At 48.4% G+C, this 26,006-nt stretch overlaps 1 protein-coding gene across 1 annotated transcript in view; it reads right to left on the bottom strand.

Annotated features, from left to right (window-relative positions):
- Positions 1 to 1,019: 1,019 nt before the first annotated feature.
- Positions 1,020 to 26,006, bottom strand: part of LOC144817664 (uncharacterized) — a 48,349-nt gene continuing 23,362 nt past the window's right edge. The window contains exon 2 of the mRNA XM_078674394.1: positions 1,020 to 2,861. Within this exon, the coding sequence (XP_078530520.1) occupies positions 2,112 to 2,861 (750 nt within the window). The 3' untranslated portion in view covers positions 1,020 to 2,111. The remainder of the gene's footprint in view (positions 2,862 to 26,006) is intronic.

Raw genomic sequence — 26,006 nt, 5'->3', positions numbered from 1 at the left:
TACATAAACTACACACATAATATAAATATATTGAATAAACACCCGCCAACCTAAAAGGCAGATGATAAACAGGTTGCAGCAACCTTCATTAGTAAATTCAGCTTATGTTTCTGACGCTTCGCTAGCAGGCTCGGAAGGTGCTATCTCCTGTGCCCACCGGAGGAGTACCAGGCCCCATGGAACACGTTCTGAGCCACCAGGACTCCAGCTTTCAGCTTGCCTGGTAGAAGGCACTACCCCCACCACAGCATCTTTATCACTTACTTGCTGGCAACCATCTTCTCCTTGTCTCTCACACCAACACGTAACACTCCAGAGAGCACTGGAGCACTCACTTTGACTGCGACACCAACAATAGACGGTGTCTCCACAAAGAATCAGAAGAAAATCACACAAATCTCAGCCCTCCTGAGTAACATGTCATCTGGAACAAACCATGTTCGACTCAAACTCCAACCCTAATGTGACAGACACCAACCAAGACGAAAAATCAGGCTAGTCCTGCAGAAGGCGACACTAGGGGGACAAAAGCCCGTAAAGAGTACAAACAGGAAAGAAACCAACGCTCACCTTCAAAGACCACTGTAATTCAATCCAGAATCGACTTCCAGCAGCTATCAGACAGTCCTCTGCTCTCACATGCTCAACTCCATAAAAACTAAAACAACTAAATCACCCTACACCATAACCCCCCCTCCCTTCCATCACCGCCCTCCTGCGTCTCTGCCAGGAATCATAGTGTGTAATTGTACTGCAGTCTTATGCCAGCCTACATCCAAGGACACCGCTGCCAGGTACCACATATTTAACATTACATTTATGCAGGTCTTCTTTTGTACACTACTGGATTCTTGACTAAAATGAGATATCGCAACATCCTCCTAGTTGGCCCCGAGCAGCACTCCTTATGTTGAGGCTTCAACACGGTCGTAGAAAGGCTCACACCACAATCATTCCATCAATGCTGCTCCACCCTTTTAACCACACGCAGCACTTGTATCAAGATTATACCACTAACATCAAGCGGCTCATCTTTAACTCTACTACAACCCTCTGCAGATACACATCCCGTTCTCACTACGATCATCAGGCCAGGCTACTACTGGTAAACGAGAGCTCGTTACGAACTCCTTAATCTGGTAGTTAGGGCAGTGTACAGACTCGCTGGGAGCAAACATAGGCGATGTACACAGCAAAGCGCTATCAACGGTTTTCAACGCACACTAACTTCTTAGGTTCAGCTTTCTGGGTTTACTTGCACCCCTCGCTCAGCTGATCGAATGAATCTCCCATTCTGGATTCAAGTCTTCCCTGGACCCCAAACTCCTCACTCTTGAGCGCCTATGAACTTACATCACCTTAAGAACGAATCATTATTCATCTGCACCTCCTAGTCTTTGGACCTCAAGCAGAAAGATTTGTATGAATAACATTTAAAACTATATATAAAAGTACAGCCCCAGTTCTCAATGATCATTCTCATCGTGCTTCTAGGCTGCTGCCTGTGATGTACGCACTGTCCTCGTGGGAAGGAAGGTGTCTGCTCAGAATCCTTTATTCAGCACACGCGGTTGTGCCGCATAAGCCCCAGACTGTGGTTGGTGATCCCGTGAGGCCCTGACCCGCTTCTCTTCTTCTCACTGTCCTTCCACGGAGTAGCACAAGGATCAGATGCTGCTGCTCGGAACATGGACATTGGTCACCCACCGGCTCTTTATCTTCAATGGTTTATGCTCAAAGCGCTTTGGCCAATTGATGGAACTTAAATTAGTTATTCCACACGAATCACGAGGCAGTGCCTTAAACTGAACTCTGTCCCTTATTGTTTCAAGCAGCCTCATTGTTGAGGGGCACAAGAATTGCTTATTACATATGGTGTTTCCAACAGCTTTTTCCAATAGCAGCAATCTTAGGAAATCAGCTTGGTGACCCTCCGACATACACACGTGCTCAGTTTTGTGGTGAGTCGATCAATGCAGGAAGTGGCAGCTCCTTTTTGCTCAGATTTGGTCATCACATATCCCCATCAGTGGCACTCTCTGCAGCTGATCAGCTGAGAATTGTGGGTGGCGCCTTCTTCCCTTACCTCTCTTGATTCCGCTTCCAAGATTTTAATCCGGTTTCTGTAGGTTTCTGTGAATTTTCATATGCAGAGTCAGGCTGCCTCTCAAGCGGAAAGTAGACTTGCAGTGAGGGCACTGATGTGGGGTTACTCCATTGTGTCTCTTCTCGGGTCTTTCGAAATCAGCCCCATTGTGGACATGCTGGTGACCAGTGTGACAGGGGATGTGGTGCGGAGCTTTGTCAGCCTTTTCATGCTGGTCCAGGTGCCATGCGCCACTGAGGCTTCCAGCACAGAGAGTTGATTGGTGGCAATTCTTTCCCCGTGTCCGAGTTCTCAAAGATACCTGACGGCATGCAGACATTTCAGGCGCCTCACCACTGTTCTTCCACTGATGCGCCGCTGACCTGACGCACTGATGCTGGAGCAGCTCAGAGTCTTTCCCAAAGCACTGGTGACATTCCATGCACTTGAAGGGATCCAGTCCCGAGTGACTTTGTAGGTGCCGAAGCAGGGAGGTTTCATGCAAAAAGGGCTGTTCACATTCAACACATTTATAAGTCTTCTCTTGGTGTGTCTTCTGATGCTCAGCAAAATACAAGTGTCCCACAAAGCTTCTCCCACAGTCACCGCATATATACGAGACTTCTTCCAAGGGGGCTACTCGGCCTTCATGCGGAGGACGTGTGTGAGGGGGATTGGTCTTGCGCAAACTATTCCGTACTTGTCCAACTGCAGTTTGCTTCGGTTTACTTCGGGCTCTATATTGACGTATCTCATAACCATTCAAAGGCCCAATCTGTAGAGCGTAAAACAAAAATGCAGACATTATTCATTGATCAACAAATATAGGAACATTGGCATGTATCACCTTTAACCTGAACTGCTGTTCAGTGAACACAGACTTTATTATTGAAGTGCAATCACCTTTCCCCTCTAAAATGATTCTGAGACATTTAAAGGAGAAACAATCTATTGTGATTGTGGTGTGACTGGTAGGAGAGAGAAGAAAAACTGCAAAATAATGGATTATTTATTATCTACCAAAAATGAAGAGCAGTAAAACAAATTTACATCATTGGAGACCATTTAGACTTCCTTCACACCGGAGAAGAATAAGCATTTCTACAGCTTATCAAACCTTTTTTTTTTTTTTTTAAATGGTCTGTGGTGATACAACTAAAAGCGATGATGTCCCCTCCTCCCTACAGCTCGGAGTGATACAACTAAGAGCGATGATCCCTCCTCCCTACAGCTCGGAGTGATACAACTAAGAGCCATTATGTGCTCTCCGCCCTACAGCTCGGTGTGATACAACTAAGAGCGATGATCCCTCCGCCATACAGCTCGGAGTGATACAACTAAGAGCGATGATCCCTCCTGCCTACAGCTTGGCGTGATACAACTAAGAGCGATGATCCCTCCTCCCTACAGCTCGGAGTGATACAACTAAGAGCAATGATCCCTCCTCCCTACAGCTTGGAGTGATACAACTAGGAGCAATGATGTCCCCTCCTCCCTACAGCTCAGAGTGATACAACTAAGAGCGATGATCCCTCCTCCCTACAGCTCGGAGTGATACAACTAAGAGCGATGATCCCTCCTCCCTACAGCTCGGAGTGATACAACTAAGAGCGATGATCCCTCCTCCCTACAGCTCGGAGTGATACAACTAAGAGCGATGATGTTCCCTCCGCCCTACAGCTCGGAGTGATACAACTAAGAGTGTTTATCCCTCCTCCCTACAGCTCGGAGTGATACAACTAAGAGCGATTATGTGCTCTCCGTCCTACAGCTTGGAGTGATACAACTAAGAGCGATGATCCCTCCTCCCTACAGCTTGGAGTGATACAACTAAGAGCGATGATGTTCCCTCCGCCCTACAGCTTGGAGTGATACAACTAAGAGCGATGATGTTCCCTCCTCACTACAGCTCGGAGTGATACAACTAAGAGCGATGATGTTCCCTCCTCCCTACAGCTCGGAGTGATACAACTAAGAGCGATGATGATCCCTCCTCCCTACAGCTCGGAGTGATACAACTAAGAGCGATGATGCTCCCTCCTCCCTACAGCTCGGAGTGATACAACTAAGAGCGATGATCCCTCCTCCCTACAGCTCGGAGTGATACAACTAAGAGCGATGATCCCTCCGCCCTACAGCTCGGAGTGATACAACTAAAAGCGATGATGTCCCCTCCTCCCTACAGCTCGGAGTGATACAACTAAAAGCGATGATGTCCCCTCCTCCCTACAGCTCGGAGTGATACAACTAAGAGCGATGATCCCTCCGCCCTACAGCTCGGAGTGATACAACTAAAAGCGATGATGTCCCCTCCTCCCTACAGCTCGGAGTGATACAACTGTAGTGTAGTTCCTATCTTCCCAATAGGCTCTGCGCATTGGAATAATACCTACAATAGTAAAGGCCTAGACCAGACGTTAACTAGGTCTACTACTGTCGATACTAGACTTAAAGTTTTGGGTTTGCCAGCGTAGCTCAGAGTTCGCTAGAAACTTTCTCGAATGTTCAGGAAAGAATTAACTCCCCTGATTAGACAAGAAGGGATTTAGTTTCTGACAACCATAGAACATGACAACTTTGCTCTCCCCTAATCAAGAGTGTATCTCCAGAGTCGTGTGAGCACAAGGCAATTATTTTACTCAGTCAGTACGTGCATTCTTAGTCTCATCAGATTGTAGAGAAAAGGAAGAGACGGGCGTGTTCAATAAAAAGGTGTTATTTATTGATCAGTCTCTTTTCTCGTACAAGAGAAATGGATCGATATTATTGCAATACTTATAGTTAAGTAAAGTGCATACATTAAAAGCAATAGTATAAAATAATACTGTAAAAACATTGATATGGTTTCTGAGCCATATGATGTTTAAAATGATTAAAATATATTACATACACATATACATTTGACTAAACGTACTCAACTGGTGTTTCTAAATACGCCTACCCCGTGTACCTGACCTAAGTCTAATGCGTGGGCGGGAATAGAAAGTTACAGTTTAAGTTAAGTTTGTTTTTGCCAAGTGAATAACTAAAGAATTCTCTGTGAGGGGTTATTCAGTTCTGTACCTGGAAGTTAGGATGAAATGAGGGATGGTATCTCTTTCTCTGCTCTCGATATTCCAGGCTGCCTGCGAGGGCTGCCCGAAAGCGCCGGTGCTGGGTCTCTCGGCAGGAGATAGCAGCGCGTCTCTCAGCGCGTCAGGAAGGCGGGGCTGCTGCCAGCGGGGTCTGGGCTTCGGCAAGTATGGCTGCTCCGTCTCGTCACCACGCGTGTGTTTGCATAGGGCAAGATCGGCAATATTTATACCTTAAAGGTGCCGAGATTGACGTAAGGATGGACATAGATACGTCAATAAAGATGTCATACGACTTGCTCGTTAGCACATTCTTTTACTGAAGTTCTCTGTGAAATCAAAACAATGGCCGCACGGATTTTCCAGGTTGTCATAGGTTTGATTTGTTATGAGAACGTCGTATGCCTTATCAGGGGCTGGAGGAATGTCGCTTGTCTAATTAGATCTCAAGCGTTATGACCTAATCAGATAACACGTTCCTGTGCCGTAGTGTGACTGCGTCAGATAACGGTATCTGCATCATGGGGGCTTTTCTTGCCTCATGGGCTGACTGTTAGTTAACTTGATAGTTAGTTTAACCAGAATAGGGTCAGGAATAGGGGGATCGATTCAGAACCTATAGGAATACATGACACCCACTCCACGCTAACTATGGTCATATTTACTAATCTATGCATAGTATAACATAGTACAACATACTATAGAGTATAGTGTATACCTTACCACCCCAAAATACATAAATGCATTTTGAAATTTTCAAATATACTGAAAAATTGCAGTCATATATATTGTATGCACTCAAGCTATGAATTAAACGCTAAAGTAAACACGCATTTGTATACATTATTGCTTATTTGGTATATGAGAAATACACATGAAATGGCTCTTAATATGGCTATACAGAAAGAAAGTTCGAGACCATTTCATCACATAATAAAATATTTGTGAACATACCAGCGGGCAACTAAAGTTTATAAAGTATCTAAAAATAGAAATCTTAGTTCTCTAGGAATAGTTTCTTACTTTAAGCAGAAGATAAGTATCCCGAAAATTTTGTAAAAATCAATTTGGGGCTGCTAAAAAATTGCTGTCCGTGAACTGGTGGGAAAAATTGTTCATGTGACTTTATTTTTAAAGTTGAAGGCCGAATTCAGGGAACGCCGTGTGCGAGCTTGCTCAAAAGTCTCTATTTCTGTTCTGGAGAGAACATCATATCATTAAGGCTTTCGAAAAAACTGTCAACAGCTTCATGGGAAAGTTCCATTAAGTCGGAAATAGGTGTAACCATGCATTCGTGCGCATGATTGTCTCCATTGACATTCTGATTCGCATTGCTGACAGAAGGTCGTACCTGATCGATGCTGCTTTCATCTTGGACTTCACTACTCTTCAATCGTAGTGGTGAAGATTCCACGAATGCCGTCATCAGGATTGGCAGCCTTTGAGGGCAGCACAAAGCGTGAACCTTGGTAGGAACCAACAATGTATCTGCATCCACTGGCGCATCCGATTGTAGCGTCAGACAGGTGTCTAACACGCATTCTTCTCCGCATAGCAGACACCTCAATACAGGTAAAACACACCTTTGCCACATTGGTCGAAATGATAGAAACCAAGTCATGTTCAGGTCTCTAAGCCGGGAGAGTCCCAGGATTTTTGATATCCGGTCCCGGTATCCAATGGCTAGGATTGTATCTTCCATTGTCGCGAGAGTTTGGTCTGTGACATGGGTTGCCATAACGAAAAATAAGGACTAAGAATAGTATTCCTGCAATTAGTCCCAGGATCAGGGGAAGTCCGCCAAAAATCGAATGGACGAAATCTGGAAAAATACCCAGTATGGCTTTGAATGGTGTTAATGCCATCGAAAATACTGTCTTAAATACCTTTGAGACCCCAGTGGTATCAGAAATATTTAAGATTTCGCTCAGGATTTCCGCGAAATGTACGGGGGAATTAGTTGATAATAATGTATGTATCTCTGCAGTCGTCCTTGCGACTTGTAGATCATACGTTTCTTTTGATGACGTGAGCCTTGGAGGCGTCTGAAGAAGCACTGTTTTCATTCTGCTTAAAGTATCTATTCGAATAGAAGTAATTTTCAAATTGGGCCATGCCCTTGCCTCCCTGTCTGGAAAGGAGCTGGGGAACAAAGAGCGTCCACAGCACTTGACCTTCGCAGTCGTAGTGACTAGATAAGGAGTCCCGGGCATAAGACTACAACATCTGCGGTCTACAATAAGAATGTAACTCCCATTATAGAGTCTTTGAAAGAATGGTTCTATTTCTGTTGCAGGTGCGCCTTGCTGGTGACATGAAAGGTTGTATGAATTCCCTTCACAGGCTCCATGCAAACTAATTCCGTTACACAGAAGCGTGCCACTTAGTGACATAGCACAATTGTTGCCACTAAGAAACACTTTCTCTCCATTATTACTGACACATGCATGTGAATAGGGCAGGTTCCATGTTGTTTTAAGGTACCCCTTTCCCAATTTCTCGTACATGCCAGCCTGTATATATTTTTGGCAGTATTGAAACCTGAAGGTTGAGATTGGAATATTTATGATTCCGTGGATTATCCATTCACTGACAGGTCGTTCTGACATTGTCACTGGTAATCTTTCTAGTTTTTCAATGCTCAAGATTGTATAATCAGCACCCTTTTGTGCCATACTGATTTGTCGATCAGTAAGGTTAAAGATTTGGAATAGTGACGTTGTGTTGATTAAACGCCAAGGCACATAGCCTGAACGCAGATTTTGTAACGTCCAGCCAAGCTGTACAATAGAACGCAATTGTGACTGACCATGTTGTAATAACAGTAAGTCTTGCGATAATATGTCGATTGCTGAAGACACAATGCTGTCCAATGAAAAAATTCTGGAGGACAGAGTCATTAACCCATTGTCCACTACAGAAAGTGATTTTTCCAAATTAATACGGTCAATTTCCCGTATTCTCTCTGCTGTCTCAATTTGAGTAACCTTCCAGGCCTCATTGTATGCTGCATATACAGAGGCTGCTATGAAACGCTTTTGACGCTGTTTGCGTGGTCCCATTATGAAATCACGCAAGTCAGCACCATCAGTAAGTAAAGTTAGGTGTTGCTTAATTTCAGGCAGTGTGGAAGTTTGTAGCCATTGAAGGCATAATTTGCCCACACTGTAGGTTGTTATTATCCCTGGGTGATGTCTTTGGGGATATCTAGGGTCTGGCCTGGTCATTTTGAACCCCTGTGTTTTATTCAGGAATCTGTCTTGACAGTTATTTGTATCTGTGGGCCAGATCAACCATTGTTTCCAATCAGGATGTGTTCTGTTTTGGTTTAATATATGGTTTACGTCTATCTCTTCATCTGTATCAGAGCTATTGCTAAACATTGTTGGCTTTGGAATAGACGGTTTATTTAAATCTTTGATTTTGGCTAAGCCAAGACAGGTGGTTTGTTGAACAGTGTCATTTAAAAATATCATTTGTTCTGGGATCATGCAAGCTCTAAACAAAGCTTCTAAACCCTGTACTTGCCATTCTTTTGTACCCCAAACACTTTTCAAATCAACATTTTTGTCCCAATAATCAAATCCAAAAGTATTCATTTTTTCGAAGAATAAATCTGAATATATCAATTTTGTGTTGGTTATCATGGTTTTCATCCCTGTTTTGTTTGACAATTTAAAATAAAATGTTTCAGCATTACTTGTGTTAAAACCTGAAAAATATGAATATTTGTCGTAAACGGTTCTTGAGCTCCCTTTTGGAGGTGTAGCACAATGTTCCCATTGATTATAATTTAAAACATTTCTAGGTTGTGCAGATTTATGTAGAAAATGGTTACCATAGTGGTTATAGCAATACATACTATCATAATTTGTAGAACCTTGCAAATAATCATGTTTGGTAAATTTAGCAGACATTACTAAATCAGACATCATATTATTAATGCTTTCGAAGTCCCAATCATCAGCAAATGAGTTTGGTTTCACAAAGTCACTCAAGGAGATCTTAATTTGGTGTGGATATTTCAGGATCTCGACCGGACCATAAATTTCATAGTCAGTGTTGTCCCATGCTACCCCTCCCGGTATAGGATTGGCTGTGAAGTTGGCTGAAGAAAGTTCTCTTTTCTCGACGTGTGAGGATGTTTGTGGTTTGAGGATCAAGTTGATGTTCTGACTTGCTGTGTCCATTTTAGCATATTTTCCCTCAATGAAGCGTCCCAAAGTTAATACCATGATGAGCCAAAGTATGAGGATAAATGCACCAAAACCCACCCAAAATTCAATCCATGGAGAAATCAGATATGTTCCTTTCAGTTGTTTCAAAAGTTCCTTAGCTTTGTCTTTAAAGGTTTTTGATGATGGCTGTGTCTTTGATTCACTGAAGTCTTCAGAGGAATCATCGAAGTTTATGAAGTAGCCAGATGCAGTTCTGTCAATTGTTCCAATTGCTTCAGGATTTTTGTTTCTTGCATTGTCACTTGGTACTTCATTATAGATTGGTGTGGCTCTGCTAAATGTTTTTATTTGGGTTATCAGAGGTCTGAGTTCTATTGCGTTGTTGCATAGTCCTTGTTGTTCTTCTGTAGGCGTTTCGAATGTGATGAGCCTCTTTGTTAGGACCTCTGTACTGGTAGCAAACCTTGGTGTTCTGCTACTTATTGGGAGTCCACTTGGCCTACTGTTTGTTATCGGCCACATGTTGTGGTTTTAACAGGTCGATGGATACAACTCGGTTCTCCTTTTTACCAGCAAGTGGCGGTAGTACAACTGATCTTGTCCCGTTGACAGACAAGACAGGAACTGCTTTTCTGTAAGAAGGCCCAAATTCCTTCTTTACCGCGATCTTCTCCCTGACTAGATCCCCGACTTTTGGAATCCAGACAGGTCTTGCTGGGACAGGTGGTGATTCTTCAATGGTTGTTGGCTGTTGTTTCAACTGTATGTTGCTCAGGTCTTTTCTTGTTTTGTTTAAGTCCTGCAAAATAGCCAAACGGTCTTTGACATCAAAGCTTTTTTCTTTAACCACTGAAGTCTGACTGTCGAGGTCAGAGATAATCATTCTAGTTCCAAATAATAATTCGTACGGACTGAATCCCTTCAGAGAATTTCTTGGCAAGTTATTTAGACTACGTTGGACACTTATTAGATGTTTGACCCACCCAGCTCCCGAACCTAATATCCTTTCCATTATAGATTGCTTTCTGCCTTGGTTTTTTCTTTACACCATCCCGTACCCTCAGGAAGGAAGTGAGAAGATTCCCGCTGGGCTGTGCTCATTTGGCCATGTTTCCCCCCCGGCCGGAGGGCTAGAGTGAAAACAATGGTCAAACGTAACATGCTCTTAGCGTATATGCCATTTAGACTCGCAAATCTTTGTATAACAGTCCGGACGTCAGCCGAGTGCTGAGGATCTACATTATAAGTGGAAACTAGCCTGTATATGTTAATCGCAAGCCCTGCTTTTTACTGGTGATATTATCTGCCTTGATACGACGAGGTATTAAACTGTTTCTCTCCCCACTGCGATCTCTGTTGCAGTTTGGGCAGTTTTTTACAAACATGGTGTGATGCAGGCTCATGCCTGGCCACCAGTACCGCGATTGTAATTCTTCCAGAGAATCTTTCAGTTTGAGGTGTCCAAGACCCTCACCCATATGTGCGTCTGCGATTAACAAGCTTCTCCTGTCCATGTTTGGAATCACTCTATCCCCCACTCCAGGGATTCGAGCAAAAGGGACGGAGTTTGCATCGATTATGTATGTGTAATTGAGTGGATAGTTGATCGGTAACGCTGAGCAGTCGCCTTTTGATGACGTTTTCACCGCCAGCACTGTTTCACCGTCAATGTATTTTAATGTACGCTTTTTTCGAACTACGGGAGCCGATTTAGTGGCTGCCGCTGTGGCTGTCTCAGCCAATGAATTCCCTGCAACGCGAACGCCATCACGCTAGTGACTCAGTGAGTGTGTCACGTGAGTCTTTGGTAGTTCTTTTTGTAAAAGAGCTATTTGTTCCCAGAGCAGTTTCTGCTTTATTGGTGCATCTGTGTCATCTTTGTAACCGTTTTGAATCCATGTCTGCAAATCGCTGTTATATGATTTGACGCAGTAATATGAATCTGACACTATAAGTGTCGGGAATTCGCGATCCGCATTATCGAGCGCCATTTTCAAAGCTAATATTTCAGTTTGTTTTTCTGAATTAGTTTTCACTGAGTGTGTCTTTGTTAAAAGAGGTCTTAGTTTACCTCCGCGCCACACTTCTTTTGTAATCTCACATGTGGGGTTGTATGCTTCTTCTCCCCAAACGGAGGGTTGAGCATGTCCGTCTGTATAGATTACACAGGCGTAATGTCGTAGAGGCAGAATGTCGATTGGCAGAGGATATGTTTTTTCATATTCTAAATTTTAGAAAATTGTCAACCAGGCTATACTTGATAATTCATATCCTACGTACAAGACTGTTAGATGGGCAATTCTGGACTTTTTAAAGTTGAATTTGTAACCCTCTGCAGCGAACCCAAGTATTATGGTGTTCACTCTTTTCAAGTGAGTCTCCAAGTCATCATCTGTTAAGTAAATGTCATCGACATAAGATAATGCTTCATCATCATATAGTTGTAGTAATTCTGTTACTCTCGCTGAGAATACCCCTGGGCTGTTCTTGTACCCCTGGGCTAACCGACAGAATTGTTTTTGCGTGCCATTTACTGAGAATGCAGTTAAATATCTGCTCTCTGGTGCTATGTTTTGACAAAAGAATCCATTGGAGATGTCCAAGGTAGTTTTGTATTTTTTGCGCACTATGTTATTCATTAGTGCAGCACTGTGTGAGTTTTGCACTGCAAAAGTTTTGCAACATGTGTTAAGGTGTCGGTAATCCAAAACTAGACGATATGAATTGTCTGGTTTGGAGACCGGAAACAAAGGATTGTTCATTTGTGAGGTGCAAGTTTCAATCACCCCCTGGTATTCTAGCTGATCTAGTAGGTGGAGAAGCGTGGCTCAGTGGTTAGAGGCAGCAGACCCAGAAGCTGAGATTGACCGTGGATCAGGGTTCGATTCCCCGCCTCGGCGGGTCTCGGACCCAAAAATTCCACAGACTCGACAATTCTCGCTCTGGTGCCTACTCAACTCATGGGGTCACACTCTGCGACTCTGGGCAATAGCTTGCTTAATCTCCACTACGGCCCCTCGCGGCGGGATGCCTGGCTTTCACCTTGTGGACACCCTGCCCGGGTTTCTCACAGGGGAATACCAGGACGGGTTCCCTAAGCAAGCGCCGGGACGCTTACGGGCAGCTGTGCGCTTTACAAGTCCAACACATTTACATTTACATTTCATTTACCTGTTTTTTAGCTTCTTGCTTAATTGGGTACTGCCTTTGTGCAGTAGGTTGTGATTTTAACTGGATTTTGTGAGGAGGGGAGTCCTCATCCCATCCTACATGATTTTTATATAAAGCAGGTGCTAGAGCCACTGCCCATTTTCTGGCAAGTGTATATTTTTTATGAATCGGGATTTGATTCGAGAAGGCGGGCATAATTATTTCTTCGCCATGAGGGCACTCCCTGACAAACTCTGGTGGCCAGTCTTTTTCAGCTAGAAGGATATCATAGCCCTTGGAGAGATTATCCCAAAATAGTCCCCTTATTTTCCTAGTCTTATCTCCCTCTATACGTAATGTTGTCTCGTATATCTTGTGGGGTTTGCTAACTCTGGTGTCTGCAGTTTCCACTTGAAGATATTCATTCGTGTCCACTGTCTCCAGATGATTCATAAGGACTTTGCGAGCTATGCTCACTTCTGCTGCGCTGTCTAGCATTGTCTGAGCCCATTCCCCGTTTTTCAGTTGTGTCCTCAGTATTCTCGGCATTGTTAACTACCTTGATACTGGCTACCTTCTTTTTTGGAAATTGTAATTTCTTTTTTTGCTGAGCAGGTTCCTTGTCTTTGGACTTGGCGTGCTCTTCTCTTTGTTCTGATCGTCCTCTTCTTTCCGATTTCTGCGAGGAAGTCTGAAAAGATTGAGAGGGACGTGTATCAATGTCTTGATATCTATCAGGTTTTTTAATATTATCCCTATTTCTAAGGTTATATCTATTCCCAGAGGGGTCACTCTGCGGTGACCTCTGTCTTCGGTTTGGAGATTTTTCTCTTCGCCTAGGGGACCTTCCTCTGGACTGGAATTTCTTTTCTTTAGGATTGGATTTTTTATTTCCATCCCAGTTCTTTTTTGGTGAATTATTATTAAAAAATATTTTTTCTGGACCTTCAGTCAGTTGCGGTTTTACTGGTATTTCACCTAAACTATCTCTACCTAGTTCTTCATAGGATTTTTCTATGATTCTGGCAATTTCAGCTGGTTGGTCTGCTATATCTGTCTCTTTTAACCTTTGGCGGATCGCCACGTTTGCTGCTTCACCTTTTATATTGGCTAATAATATAGCCGAGACCTGCTTGAAGTCTTTCAGTAATTTCATACCAAGAGTTAAAGCTGGTTCTGGACCGTATTCATCTTGAATTTGTTTTAGCACATCTGGTATTACCGAAATGGATGGAACACCGTGCGTTTTTGTGTAGATTGAAGCAAAGACTGTACCCCAAGTGTCACAGTCCTCTATGTGTGGTGCGATTCCCATTGGGAGACATATAGTCAGAATCCTGTGTTTTTCTAGCGGGGTGGTGTCAGGAAACACCGCCTCTATTTGGGTGATTTTCTGTGCCAACCAGAATGGTATCTGTTCCCGTCTAGCCGGAACTTTACCTAGGCAGGATTGGATGTTCTGTGGTGTGATTTTATTTGTGTTCCCCTGGTGAGGGGTCAGCTGTGGAAGTTTAATCGCTGGCTGAATTGTTGAAGTCCGCATTACATACTGGACTAGTCGTCTATGAATTTTTAGTAATTGTTTTAGCTGTATTAACAGCTCTCCTGTAGACATCCCTTCGATGTCTGGGTGTGGTGTGTATCCGGCTAAGACCGGCCACGTTGCTCCTGGTCTACCTAAAGGACCGAGCCTTGTGATGTGATTGTTATGTTTTAGGGCGCCATCAAATAAGAGCAAATGCTCTTGAAATTTGAGTGGTACTTCCACCTCCTCGAAAGGAGTGTACGTTTCAGGAGGTTCCTCTATTTTGTAATAGTGGAAGTACTTTGTTACAGCATTTGCTGCTGGAAAATGTATCCATGAATAATATACCTCTGTCTGCCGATATTCGTGTGCCTCAATTACGAATATGACTGCCACCTCTGGGTGTCAGTCCATTTTCTATAAGTTTTAGGGTTATAGATCTCCTTTTGATGACCGGGATGAGTATTATATCCCCGTCTGCAGCCTGCATGGTAGCATCAGCTGCTGCGAGATCAGTTGCTAATCTAACTGCCTCTCTTTCGTCATCACTTTCTGACATTTTACTGTTAGAAAGGTTATTCTTTTTGTTTGCAGATCAGGTTTCTTATGGAAACAGAGATTAGATGCACAATATTTTGGAACAGTGTATCCTTCAACGTTGACTATACCAAGAACCATACATAGGAGTTCCCTCCTGCGAGGTTTTGGAGGATATTACCTTTCACCCACTCCAGACGTCTTTGGAGTAGTTGGGAAAAGGGGTCTGAGTGAGAAAGCACGACTGAGTTACTCTAAATGTCTTACGTTAGTTTTATCGCCCTTTCCAAACGCGTTGGGCGCCATGTAGTGTAGTTCCTATCTTCCCAATAGGCTCTGCGCATTGGAATAATACCTACAATAGTAAAGGCCTAGACCAGACGTTAACTAGGTCTACTACTGTCGATACTAGACTTAAAGTTTTGGGTTTGCCAGCGTAGCTCAGAGTTCGCTAGAAACTTTCTCGAATGTTCATGAAAGAATTAACTCCCCTGATTAGACAAGAAGGGATTTAGTTTCTGACAACCATAGAACATGACAACTTTGCTCTCCCCTAATCAAGAGTGTATCTCCAGAGTCGTGTGAGCACAAGGCAATTATTTTACTCAGTCAGTACGTGCATTCTTAGTCTCATCAGATTGTAGAGAAAAGGAAGAGACGGGCGTGTTCAATAAAAAGGTGTTATTTATTGATCAGTCTCTTTTCTCGTACAAGAGAAATGGATCGATATTATTGCAATACTTATAGTTAAGTAAAGTGCATACATTAAAAGCAATAGTATAAAATAATACTGTAAAAACATTGATCTGGTTTCTGAGCCATATGATGTTTAAAATGATTAAAATATATTACATACACATATACATTTGACTAAACGTACTCAACTGGTGTTTCTAAATACGCCTACCCCGTGTACCTGACCTAAGTCTAATGCGTGGGCGGGAATAGAAAGTTACAATTTAAGTTAAGTTTGTTTTTGCCAAGTGAATAACTAAAGAATTCTCTGTGAGGGGTTATTCAGTTCTGTACCTGGAAGTTAGGATGAAATGAGAGATGGTATCTCTTTCTCTGCTCTCGATATTCCAGGCTGCCTGCGAGGGCTGCCCGAAAGCGCCGGTGCTGGGTCTCTCGGCAGGAGATAGCAGCGCGTCTCTCAGCGCGTCAGGAAGGCGGGGCTGCTGCCAGCGGGGTCTGCTCTGCTCTGGGCTTCGGCAAGTATGGCTGCTCCGTCTCGTCACCACGCGTGTGTTTGCATAGGGCAAGATCGGCAATATTTATACCTTAAAGGTGCCGAGATTGACGTAAGGATGGACATAGATACGTCAATAAAGATGTCATACGACTTGCTTGTTAGCACATTCTTTTACTGAAGTTCTCTGTGAAATCAAAACAATGGCCGCACGGATTTTCCAGGTTGTCATAGGTTTGATTTGTTATGAGAACGTCGTATGCCTTATCAGGGGCTGGAGGAATGTCGCTTGTCTAATTAGATCTCAAGCGTTATGACCTAATCAGATAACACGTTCCTGTGCCGTAGTGTGACTGCGTCAGATAACGGTATCTGCATCATGGGGGCTTTTCTTGCCTCATGGGCTGACTGTTAGTTAACTTGATAGTTAGTTTAACCAGAATAGGGTCAGGAATAGGGGGATCGATTCAGAACCTATAGGAATACATGACACAACTAAGAGCGATGATGTTCCCTCTGACCTACAGCTTGGATTGTTACAACTAAGAGCGATGATCCCTCCGCTCTACAGCTCGGAGTGATACAACTAAAAGCAATGATGTCCCCTCCTCCCTACAGCTCGGAGTGATACAACTAAGAGCGATGATCCCTCCTCCCTACAGCTCGGAGTGATACAACTAAGAGCGATGATCCCTCCTCCCTACAGCTCGGAGTGATACAACTAAGAGCGATGATGTTCCCTCCGCCCTACAGCTTGGAGTGATACAACTAAGAGCGATGATCCCTCCTCCCTACAGCTTGGAGTGATACAACTAGGAGCAATGATGTCCCCTCCTCCCTACAGCTCAGAGTGATACAACTAAGAGCGATGATCCCTCCTCCCTACAGCTCGGAGTGATACAACTAAGAGCGATGATCCCTCCTCCCTACAGCTCGGAGTGATACAACTAAGAGCGATGATGATCCCTCCTCCCTACAGCTTGGAGTGATACAACTAAGAGCGATGATGTTCCCTCCGCCCTACAGTTTGGAGTGATACAACTAAGAGCGATGATCCCTCCTCCCTACAGCTCGGAGTGATACAACTAAGAGCGATGATCCCTCCTCCCTACAGCTCGGAGTGATACAACTAAGAGCGATGATCCCTCCTCCCTACAGCTCGGAGTGATACAACTAAGAGTGATGATCCCTCCTCCCTACAGCTTGGAGTGATACAACTAAGAGCGATGGTGTTCCCTCCGCCCTACAGCTTGGAGTGATACAACTAAGAGCGATGGTGTTCCCTCCTCCCTACAGCTCGGAGTGATACAACTAAGAGCGATGGTGTTCCCTCCGCCCTACAGCTTGGAGTGATACAACTAAGAGCGATGATGTTCCCTCCTCCCTACAGCTCGGAGTGATACAACTAAAAGCAATGATGTCGGGGCGTGGCCAAGATGGCGTCGGAGTAGGACGCTTTCTCGAGCCTCTCCGACGCCGATCCTGCATAGCGACTTACTGCGGGGTCCCGAGGCGTCCTGCCTGTGCTGTCCGATCAGCGGAGGCTGCCGATTACTAGCGGTGTGCCCCGGTGTCGTCGCCTCGGCGGAGGGTGGCCGGCAGGAGCCGTTTGTGGGGAGCCGAACTGCGGCCTGTGAGGCGGCCTCGCGTGACTTGGAGGCCGGAGGAGGCGGAGCGGACCCAAGCCCTGGCATAGCACCGGCGCTGGCTGTATCACGCTGAGCGGGTGAGGCGAGGAACTGGTCTCGCCGGCGGAGGAGCGCTTGCTGGGAGGCGCTGAGAGGGGCACTCGGCGAGCCGCGCCGGTGGCTGGACGCCGCCGGGAGCTGCCAGAGGAGCCGGTCACCGAGTCGAGAGGCGGCCCCTAGACCACGGAGCGACCCGAGCGCTGCAGCACAGGCCCGGCGGGGGAGGAGCAGGTAGATCCCCCTTCTCGGAGGGCAGCAAACTGGTGTGTCTACCGGCGGGGGAGGAAAGGAAGGGCTGCGTGGTGGCGGGGCCAAATATCTGCCCAGGAACACACGCCACGTTGGGGCCTTCCGGTCTCGGACCTGAAGAGTGAAAGTAACTGGAGGGCCGGCGCGTGGTCTTGCACACGCCTGCATAACGCAAGGAGGGTCATTCGAGCCTGGCGGCCGGCTCGCGGTAGTGGCGGCGCTTTGGATACCCTCGGGGACAGTTGGCTCTGCTGGTAGACACTGTGGAGTGGCCTGACATTGCACTTGAGGATCACTCCCTGCCTTCCGCAGGAGCTTTTAGTTGCATTTTATTTGAGCCCTGATTCTTTTTGATTTTTCAGCGCTTGAGTGCGCTTTTAAACCCACTTTCTCCTCACCTGCTTAGGGTCCTTGCCCTCTCCCTCCCGCGCAGCCGAGTTGGACGCTGCAGCGGCATCTCTCCCACTCGCTTCCCGCCTTCAGCGGGCGCCCTCCCGGCCACGCCCACTTCTTGGCCACGCCCCCGGGACGCTATTTAGCAGCTGAATACGAGCTGACTCACAACAGGATCACTCCCTGCCTTCCGCGGGAGCTTTTAGTTGCATTTTATTTGAGCCCTGATTCTTTTTGATTTTTCTGCGCTTGAGTGCGCTTTTAAACCCACTTTCTCCTCACCTGCTTAGGGTCCTTGCCCTTGTTCCCTCCCTCCCGCGCAGCCGAGTTGGACGCTGCAGCGGCATCTCTCCCACTCGCTTCCCGCCTTCAGCGGGCGCCCTCCCGGCCACGCCCACTTCTTGGCCACGCCCCCCGGGACGCTATTTAGCAGCTGAATACGAGCTGACTCACAACAGGATCACTCCCTGCCTTCCGCGGGAGCTTTTAGTTGCATTTTATTTGAGCCCTGATTCTTTTTGATTTTTCAGCGCTTGAGTGCGCTTTTAAACCCACTTTCTCCTCACCTGCTTAGGGTCCTTGCCCTTGTTCCCTCCCTCCCGCGCAGCCGAGTTGGACGCTGCAGCGGCATCTCTCCCACTCGCTTCCCGCCTTCAGCGGGCGCCCTCCCGGCCACGCCCACTTCTTGGCCACGCCCCCCGGGACGCTATTTAGCAGCTGAATACGAGCTGACTCACAACAGGATCACTCCCTGCCTTCCGCGGGAGCTTTTAGTTGCATTTTATTTGAGCCCTGATTCTTTTTGATTTTTCAGCGCTTGAGTGCGCTTTTAAACCCACTTTCTCCTCACCTGCTTAGGGTCCTTGCCCTTGTTCCCTCCCTCCCGCGCAGCCGAGTTGGACGCTGCAGCGGCATCTCTCCCACTCGCTTCCCGCCTTCAGCGGGCGCCCTCCCGGCCACGCCCACTTCTTGGCCACGCCCCCGGGACGCTATTTAGCAGCTGAATACGAGCTGACTCACAACAGGATCACTCCCTGCCTTCCGCGGGAGCTTTTAGTTGCATTTTATTTGAGCCCTGATTCTTTTTGATTTTTCAGCGCTTGAGTGCGCTTTTAAACCCACTTTCTCCTCACCTGCTTAGGGTCCTTGCCCTTGTTCCCTCCCTCCCGCGCAGCCGAGTTGGACGCTGCAGCGGCATCTCTCCCACTCGCTTCCCGCCTTCAGCGGGCGCCCTCCCGGCCACGCCCACTTCTTGGCCACGCCCCCCTGATTTTGCCTCCCACCGTCACTATTTAACATGTGCCTTCACCGTTCGCGCAGCGGACGGGCACAGCGGGCGCGCCGTTTGCGCGCCGAAGGCGCGCCTAGGGCAAGCCCGTCTGCGCCCGTCCGCGACCGACCGGGACCAGGGGCCACAGACTCTGCCCCTCGTTTGGCGTACTCTTCGGCCCAACTCTCATCTCGCTCTGCCTCACTCCCTCCTTCCCCATCTGTAGCTCTACACTTATCCTCACATGGCATCTATGCCCCCCCCTTCCCGGTGTCGTTTTGTCTTCTTCCTCTTCCCCAATCTCCTCTCCGTCCTCCCCTCCTTGTGTTTCCCCCGGTTCCCTTGACGCCTCTGCTATTCTCTTGAATACACGTTCTGCCGCAAAAAATCAAACCGCTCTTTTCAACCTTCTGGACACTGACCCCCCAGACTTTTTTTTTCCTCACCGAGACCTGGTTTTCCTCCCATTCACTTCCTGACCTTCTTGCTATTCTTCCTGCCACTCACTACGCCCTCCGTGCCGACCGCCCAGATGGAAGAACTGGGGGTGGCGTGGCGATGATAGTCCGCCGATCCCTGCAATTCCAGCTCCTTTCGCATCCTGGCATCACCAATGTAGATTTTCTGGTGGCCCGCTCTCTCAACCTCCCGGTTCCCCTCACGGTGATTCTTCTGTATCGCCCCCCTCAGTACATGTCTTCTTTTGTGTCCTCTTTGCAGGATCTCTTGGCCACCCTGGCTGTAGATAATTCGTCGCTAATTCTGCTGGGGGACTTTAATTTCTGGCCGGGCGATCCGCAGGAGGACCCCCTCTCGAAAGACTTCTCCGCCACTCTCCGTTGTCTCAACTTCTCATCCCACGTTTCGACCCCTACCCACACCCATGGTCATATTCTTGACCAGATTTGGTCTCTCCGTTGCAACCCCCTGGTGTCTTCCATCTCCCCTTGTGGCTGGTCCGATCATTTTTTGATCTCCTTCTCCATCCCCTTAGGTCGGCCCGAGAAAGCTACCTTGCCCAAGAACATCTGGGCTCGGTGTTGGAATAAGGTTGATCTCGATGATCTTTCCTCCTCTCTCTCTCTATCGGCCCCCGCTCTGACCGATCTCTCTGTGGAAAGTCAGGCGGATGCCATTCAGACTTGGCTTTCCTCGGCTTGTGATCAGGCCGCTCCTCTTAAAAAGATTAGATCGGCCCGTCTTCACGACGCCCACAGGTGGTTCTCCAATGACCTTAGATCTCTGAAGCTCGAGCTCAGACGGTCAGAACGTCGCTGGCGTCGCACCTATTGCCCCACTCTCCGCTTGAAATATAGGGCCCTTCTCAATAATTACAAATCGGCCATCTTAGCGGCCAAATCCAAATACTTCTCGGACCGCGTTGCCCTTTCGGCTAACAAAACTCGTGAGATCTTTTCTCTGGTTCGCAGCCTTGCCACCTCTGACCGTGCTGGTCTTTCCCCTGCTCCTTCGCAATCTCTCTGCCACTCGCTGAACACCTATTTCATTAACAAAATAATCACCATTAAGGCCAACATTCCGACTGTGCCTCACTTTGATCTACCGGACCATCCCCCTCTCTCTTCCCCTGTTTTTGATCATTTTACACCCATCTCCCCGGAGCTTTTCCTCGACCTCCTTGTCAAGGTCAAGTCCGGCTCCCCGGTGGACTGCGCACCTGCTCGTATTCTCAGAACTCTATTCACTAGCTGTCCTACTCCCCCTCTAACCTTTCTTAACTCCTGTCTGGCTTTGGGTTCTGTCCCCTCTTTCTTTAAGTCTGCCATTGTGCTTCCTATCCTGAAGAAAGCTGGCCTGGACCCTTCCCTTCCATCGAATTTTAGGCCGATCTCCCTCCTCCCCTATCTAGGGAAGATTCTTGAGAGCCACGTAACATCTTGTCTCTCTTCTTACATCGAGGAGAACAACATCTTGGCCTCCCACCAGGCTGGCTTTCGACCGGGCCACTCCACTGAGGGCGTGGTCCTTGCGGTCCTTGACGAACTGAAGGGCAAGGCCGACGGCAACCTTCCTCAGGCCTTAGTCCTTTTGGATCTATCCGCTGCGTTTGACACGGTCGATCATGCTATTCTTCTTGACTGTGTCAGCGCAGCGGGCATCCAGGGCGCTGCCCTCTCTTGGATCGCGTCCTTTCTACAGGGACGATCACAGGCAGTCCACCTCTCCACCTTCTCTGCTCCTCCCCTCCCGGTCACGTGTGGGGTACCCCAAGGCTCTTCTCTTTCCCCCTTCTCTTCAATCTTTATATCCGCCCCCTCATTTCCTCGCTTCTTGAGCTGGGGGTCTCAGTGTATAACTACGCTGATGACCTCCAGCTCGTCTTCGATCTTTCTTCCCCAACTCGCTCTCTTCCCAAGCTCAGGTCGACTCTTGTCTTTATTTCCCAGTGGATGAGCTTCAATCATTTGAAGCTCAACCCTGACAAGACAGAGCTTGTCCTCACTGGTGGCCCCTCCAATTCCTGGTCCTCAGTCCATTGGCCCCTTTCTTTTGGCCCTCCACCTTCCCCGGTTCCCTCTGTTCGGACCTTGGGCATCAAGGTCAGCAATGATCTCTCGATGCACGCGCACATTAGCTCTGTCGTATCCTCTTGCTTTTTCTCCCTCCGCCTCATCCGTAAGATTTCCCGGTTTTTTTCTGTTGATGCCCTTAAAGTTATCATCACTGCCCTTATTACATCTCGCCTGGATTATGGTAATGGCCTGTATGTAGGCATTCCTGCCTACGAGACCCGTCGTCTCCAGGCCATCCAGAACCAGGCGGCCCGTCTTGTCCTTCGTCTCCCGAAGTTCTCCCACATCACTCCCGCCCTTAAAACCCTTCACTGGCTCCCCGTCCAGTTCAGGTCCCAGTTCAAACTTGCCTGCCTGGCCTTTCGGGCGCAGGCCCGGTCCGCTCCTTTTTTCATCAACTCTCTGATCTCCTCTCATGCCCCTCCCCGCTCCCTCCGTTCTTCCTCTCTTTCTCTCCTTCACGTTCCCCGCTTCCGCAAGTCCCGCACAGGCGGCACCCGCTTCTCTGTGCGTGCTCCCCAGATCTGGAACTCTCTTCCCCTCTCTATCCGTTCCATTCCCATTTTTTCTCACTTTCGGAAAGCCCTTAAAACCTTCTTCTTCCTTCAGGCTTTCCCGAACTAAATCTTTCCCGCACCTGTTAGGCAGATATTGATGTGTTCCTCAGCTCCAGGAAGCCGCTTGGCCACAGAGCGCTTTATAAGTCTCTTTCTCATTTCTCTCATTTCATTTCATTTCTCATTACTTTTCCAAAGGGAGCTCCGCCGGCGTGGCTGCGCCCTTCAGCTGTGCATTGGCGCCAGGGGGGGAGCGGTGGACTTGCAGCTTGCTGGCACGGATCTTGGAAAGTGGAGCACCAGGATTGCCGCCCACCTGGGTGGTGGGTCCTTCTGGCGACTGAGCGCCTGGCACCACTTTGGAGGGGCTCTGACGGTAGAGGACCGGACCGGCTTCTCCCAGGTCTTGACCGCTGGCGGGGACTCGGGCTGTGTTGAGATCCCACGGGCTCCGTGTCTGGTCGCCAGCTTTGGGGTGTGAGCCTTCTCGCCCGCTTTCTGCCCCTGGGGCTGGGATGACCCTTGAACGCTAGAAGCATCGCTGAGTAGTGGTGGCCTGGTGGGAGAGAGACCGCATTATCAATGGAGTGTCCCTGAATGACCTCTGGAGAGGGCGAATAGCACCATCAACAGGCCGTCCTGACGCGGTGGGTCCCCGACCCGAGTCTCGCCTCCCGGCGGCGGCTATCCAGAGCCTAAGTGGAAGTGCGTGTACGCAGCTCACGGCCATGTCCAACTCGCAACGCAGAGGGGGGAAGGCGGGGAAGGAGGTAATCCCCAAATCATCGCAGCAACCGGCGTCGCCGGGAGCCAGCGGCTCCTCCAGACAATCGGATGATGAGGCGCCAGCAACTAAAGCCTTCATGAAGGAACTCTTCGCAACTATCAAGGAAGACATTTCCGAACTCCGTACACAGTTGGCCTCGGACCTCCGGGAGGTACGGAGGGACGTAGATGTGATTGGCGAAAGGGTGGCGACGCTAGAGGACCATGACCTTACCATGGCGAATGATGTGCACCTTCTCCAACAGGACATCATACGCCTTACGGAGCAAAATCTGGATTTGCAAACCCACGCTGAGGATTTGGAGAAACGCTCCAGAAGAAATAACATTCGTATTAAAGCAGTGCCCTGGGACGGGGAAGCGGGGGACCTGCGTGGGTACGTCCTGGCCTTGTTTCTCCAGATCTTGGAAGATGAAGAGGTGCGTGACATCCAGATGGATAGAGTGCATAGAGTGGGGCTGCCCAGGAGGGGCGGGGGGCCGCCTCCAGATATCCTCGTTTGCGTACATGACTTTCAGATGAAGGAAAAGATCTTGAGGAAGGCGAGAACCACTGCCTCGCTGCAATTCAGGGGCCATCACCCCCAGCTTTACCAAGACCTGGCGGCGACGACGACCTTGCAGAAACGAAGGGACTTCCGACCTGTGACCGCCTTTCTCCGGGGGCGCGGAATATCCTACTCCTGGGGCCATCCCTTCCGGATCATCTTTCGATGGGAGAATCGGCTGCGACAGATCAATTCCCTACGGGAAGCAATGGATCTTCTGGGTATTGAGGAACCGGTACCATCGCAGGAGGCGCGTGGCTCTTCATTCCGGCGGCGGCGGCGCTCTTCCTCATGGCACAGGGTGGGCCCGTCCCCGGAGCGGCGGCGGCCGGATTCGGCGACTAGTGTGCAGGAGAGAGGGGCCGCAGTGGCTTCGGTGGCCTCCGCCACCATGACAGATTCCCAGGCGAGCTCTGGAGCAGCGTGACCCCGAACTTATGGAGTGGCGTCGGAGGGGCTCTTGGCCTGAGGTCCTCGGGGTACTAAGGTACTTTTGGAGAAGACACCCCGGATTTTGGACCTGGGGGTCCCCAGGTGGACACCCCTGCCCCGACCCCAATCCAGTGGGGGACTTTTGAACCGTGACCTGCTGGAACTGAAGACTGCGGGGTTCAGGTTCAGTGCCTTGAATTGCATTTTGTTATTCTTTGTTCTTGGGGGGGTAGAGGGTGGGTTTGTTGGCGCTCTGAATATGGATGTCATGACAGGGCGGTTTGGGTTGGGGATGGGAGTTCGGGGGGTGGCGGCGGCAATGTGTGATGAGTGTGTGTTGAAAGGGCCTTTATTGCCATTTTCTTTTATATTTCGTATATTGTTTCGAGATGTGCCTTCCTTGACCCTTGCGTACCTTGGGAACATGGATATCGTGCGGGACTTACGGAGTGTTCGGGTGGGCCTCCTGGGGTGGTGGTGGCTGGGATCCTTTCCTAGAGTACCTGTGTCTGTTTCTTTTTCCTGGGCTTGGTTCGTGGTGCATGTGCGGGACCGGTGCGGGCACCGTGGCTGTCTGGCTGTGAGCATGGCGTGGAATCTGTGTTGCCTCTTATGCCTGTCAGCATAGGAACTTGGAATGTAAAGGGCCTTAACTCCCCGCAGAAGCGGCAGAAACTTTGGAAGTACATCATAGATCACCATTTGGATGTGGTGGCCCTCCAGGAGACCCACCTGGCTAGGAAGGATGAATTGAGGCTTCGTCATAGGCAGTTCCCCCTTATTTACAGGGCCTCTGCGGCCACGAAGCATAGAGGGGTGGCCCTACTCTTCCGAGCTTCCCTGCACTTTCAACCCATGGGTGTGAGGGGGGATAGGGAAGGCCGTTGGCTGCTGGTGAAGGGTCTGTTGCGTGGCCGCCTATGTACTTTTGCTGTATTGTATGCCCCTAATGCAGGACAGAATGGCTTTTTGCAGGATCTACTGGACAAGATGGGGGACTTTGTGGAGGGTCAATTACTCTTACTAGGCGATTTCAATATGATATGGGACAGGGGTCTGGATAGCTCTGGGGGCCGCAGGGCAGACACTGGCGTCTTCTCAGACGAAACTAAACGACAGTCAGGGGACATGGGGCTGTTTGACAGTTGGCGCTTCCTCCACACGCAGACCAGGGATTACACCTTTTTTTCCAACGTACATCAATCGTACTCCCGCATTGATTATATCTTGATTAGTCAGGCCCTTCGGGGGGGACATACAGTTAGCTAGTATTTTTCCGCTCTCACTATCGGATCATAGCCTTGTGGTTCTGGGACTGCACTGGGCCACCGGGGGGGATGGTTGGCGCAAGTGGTATTTCCCGGCGGCTCTGGTGCGAGATGAGGAATCGTGTAAGGCCCTACGCAAGGCGATTGGTGATTTTTTCCTCCTCAACCCACCCACAGACACGTCGGTGTATACCACGTAGGACGCGTGCAAAGCCTCTCTACGGGGCACGTGCCTCGCCCTCAACGCGAACCTGAATAAGCTAAGGCGCGAGGAGAGGGAGGCTCTGGAATTGGAACTGGCTACTTTGGAACAGGCCCACAAGGCGAACCCCTCCAGGGTGACCCTCCGCCCCCTGACGGCGGTGCGTGGGAAACTGAGGGCCCATTATAATAACAGGGCGGAATTTACTCTTCTGCGACTTAGGCGTACCTCCTATTCCCAGGGCAACAAGATCGGGCGCCATCTTGCCCGGCAACTCCGGGACAAACGCGAGAAAGATTATATTGGGGGAATTCGCGATCAGGCGGGCTCTGTTCAGCATAGAG

This window comes from Lissotriton helveticus, chromosome 2_1 (genome assembly GCF_964261635.1).
Source record: "Lissotriton helveticus chromosome 2_1, aLisHel1.1, whole genome shotgun sequence".
NCBI lineage: Eukaryota > Metazoa > Chordata > Amphibia > Caudata > Salamandridae > Lissotriton > Lissotriton helveticus.
This window is presented reverse-complemented; position numbering and strand designations above follow the sequence as displayed.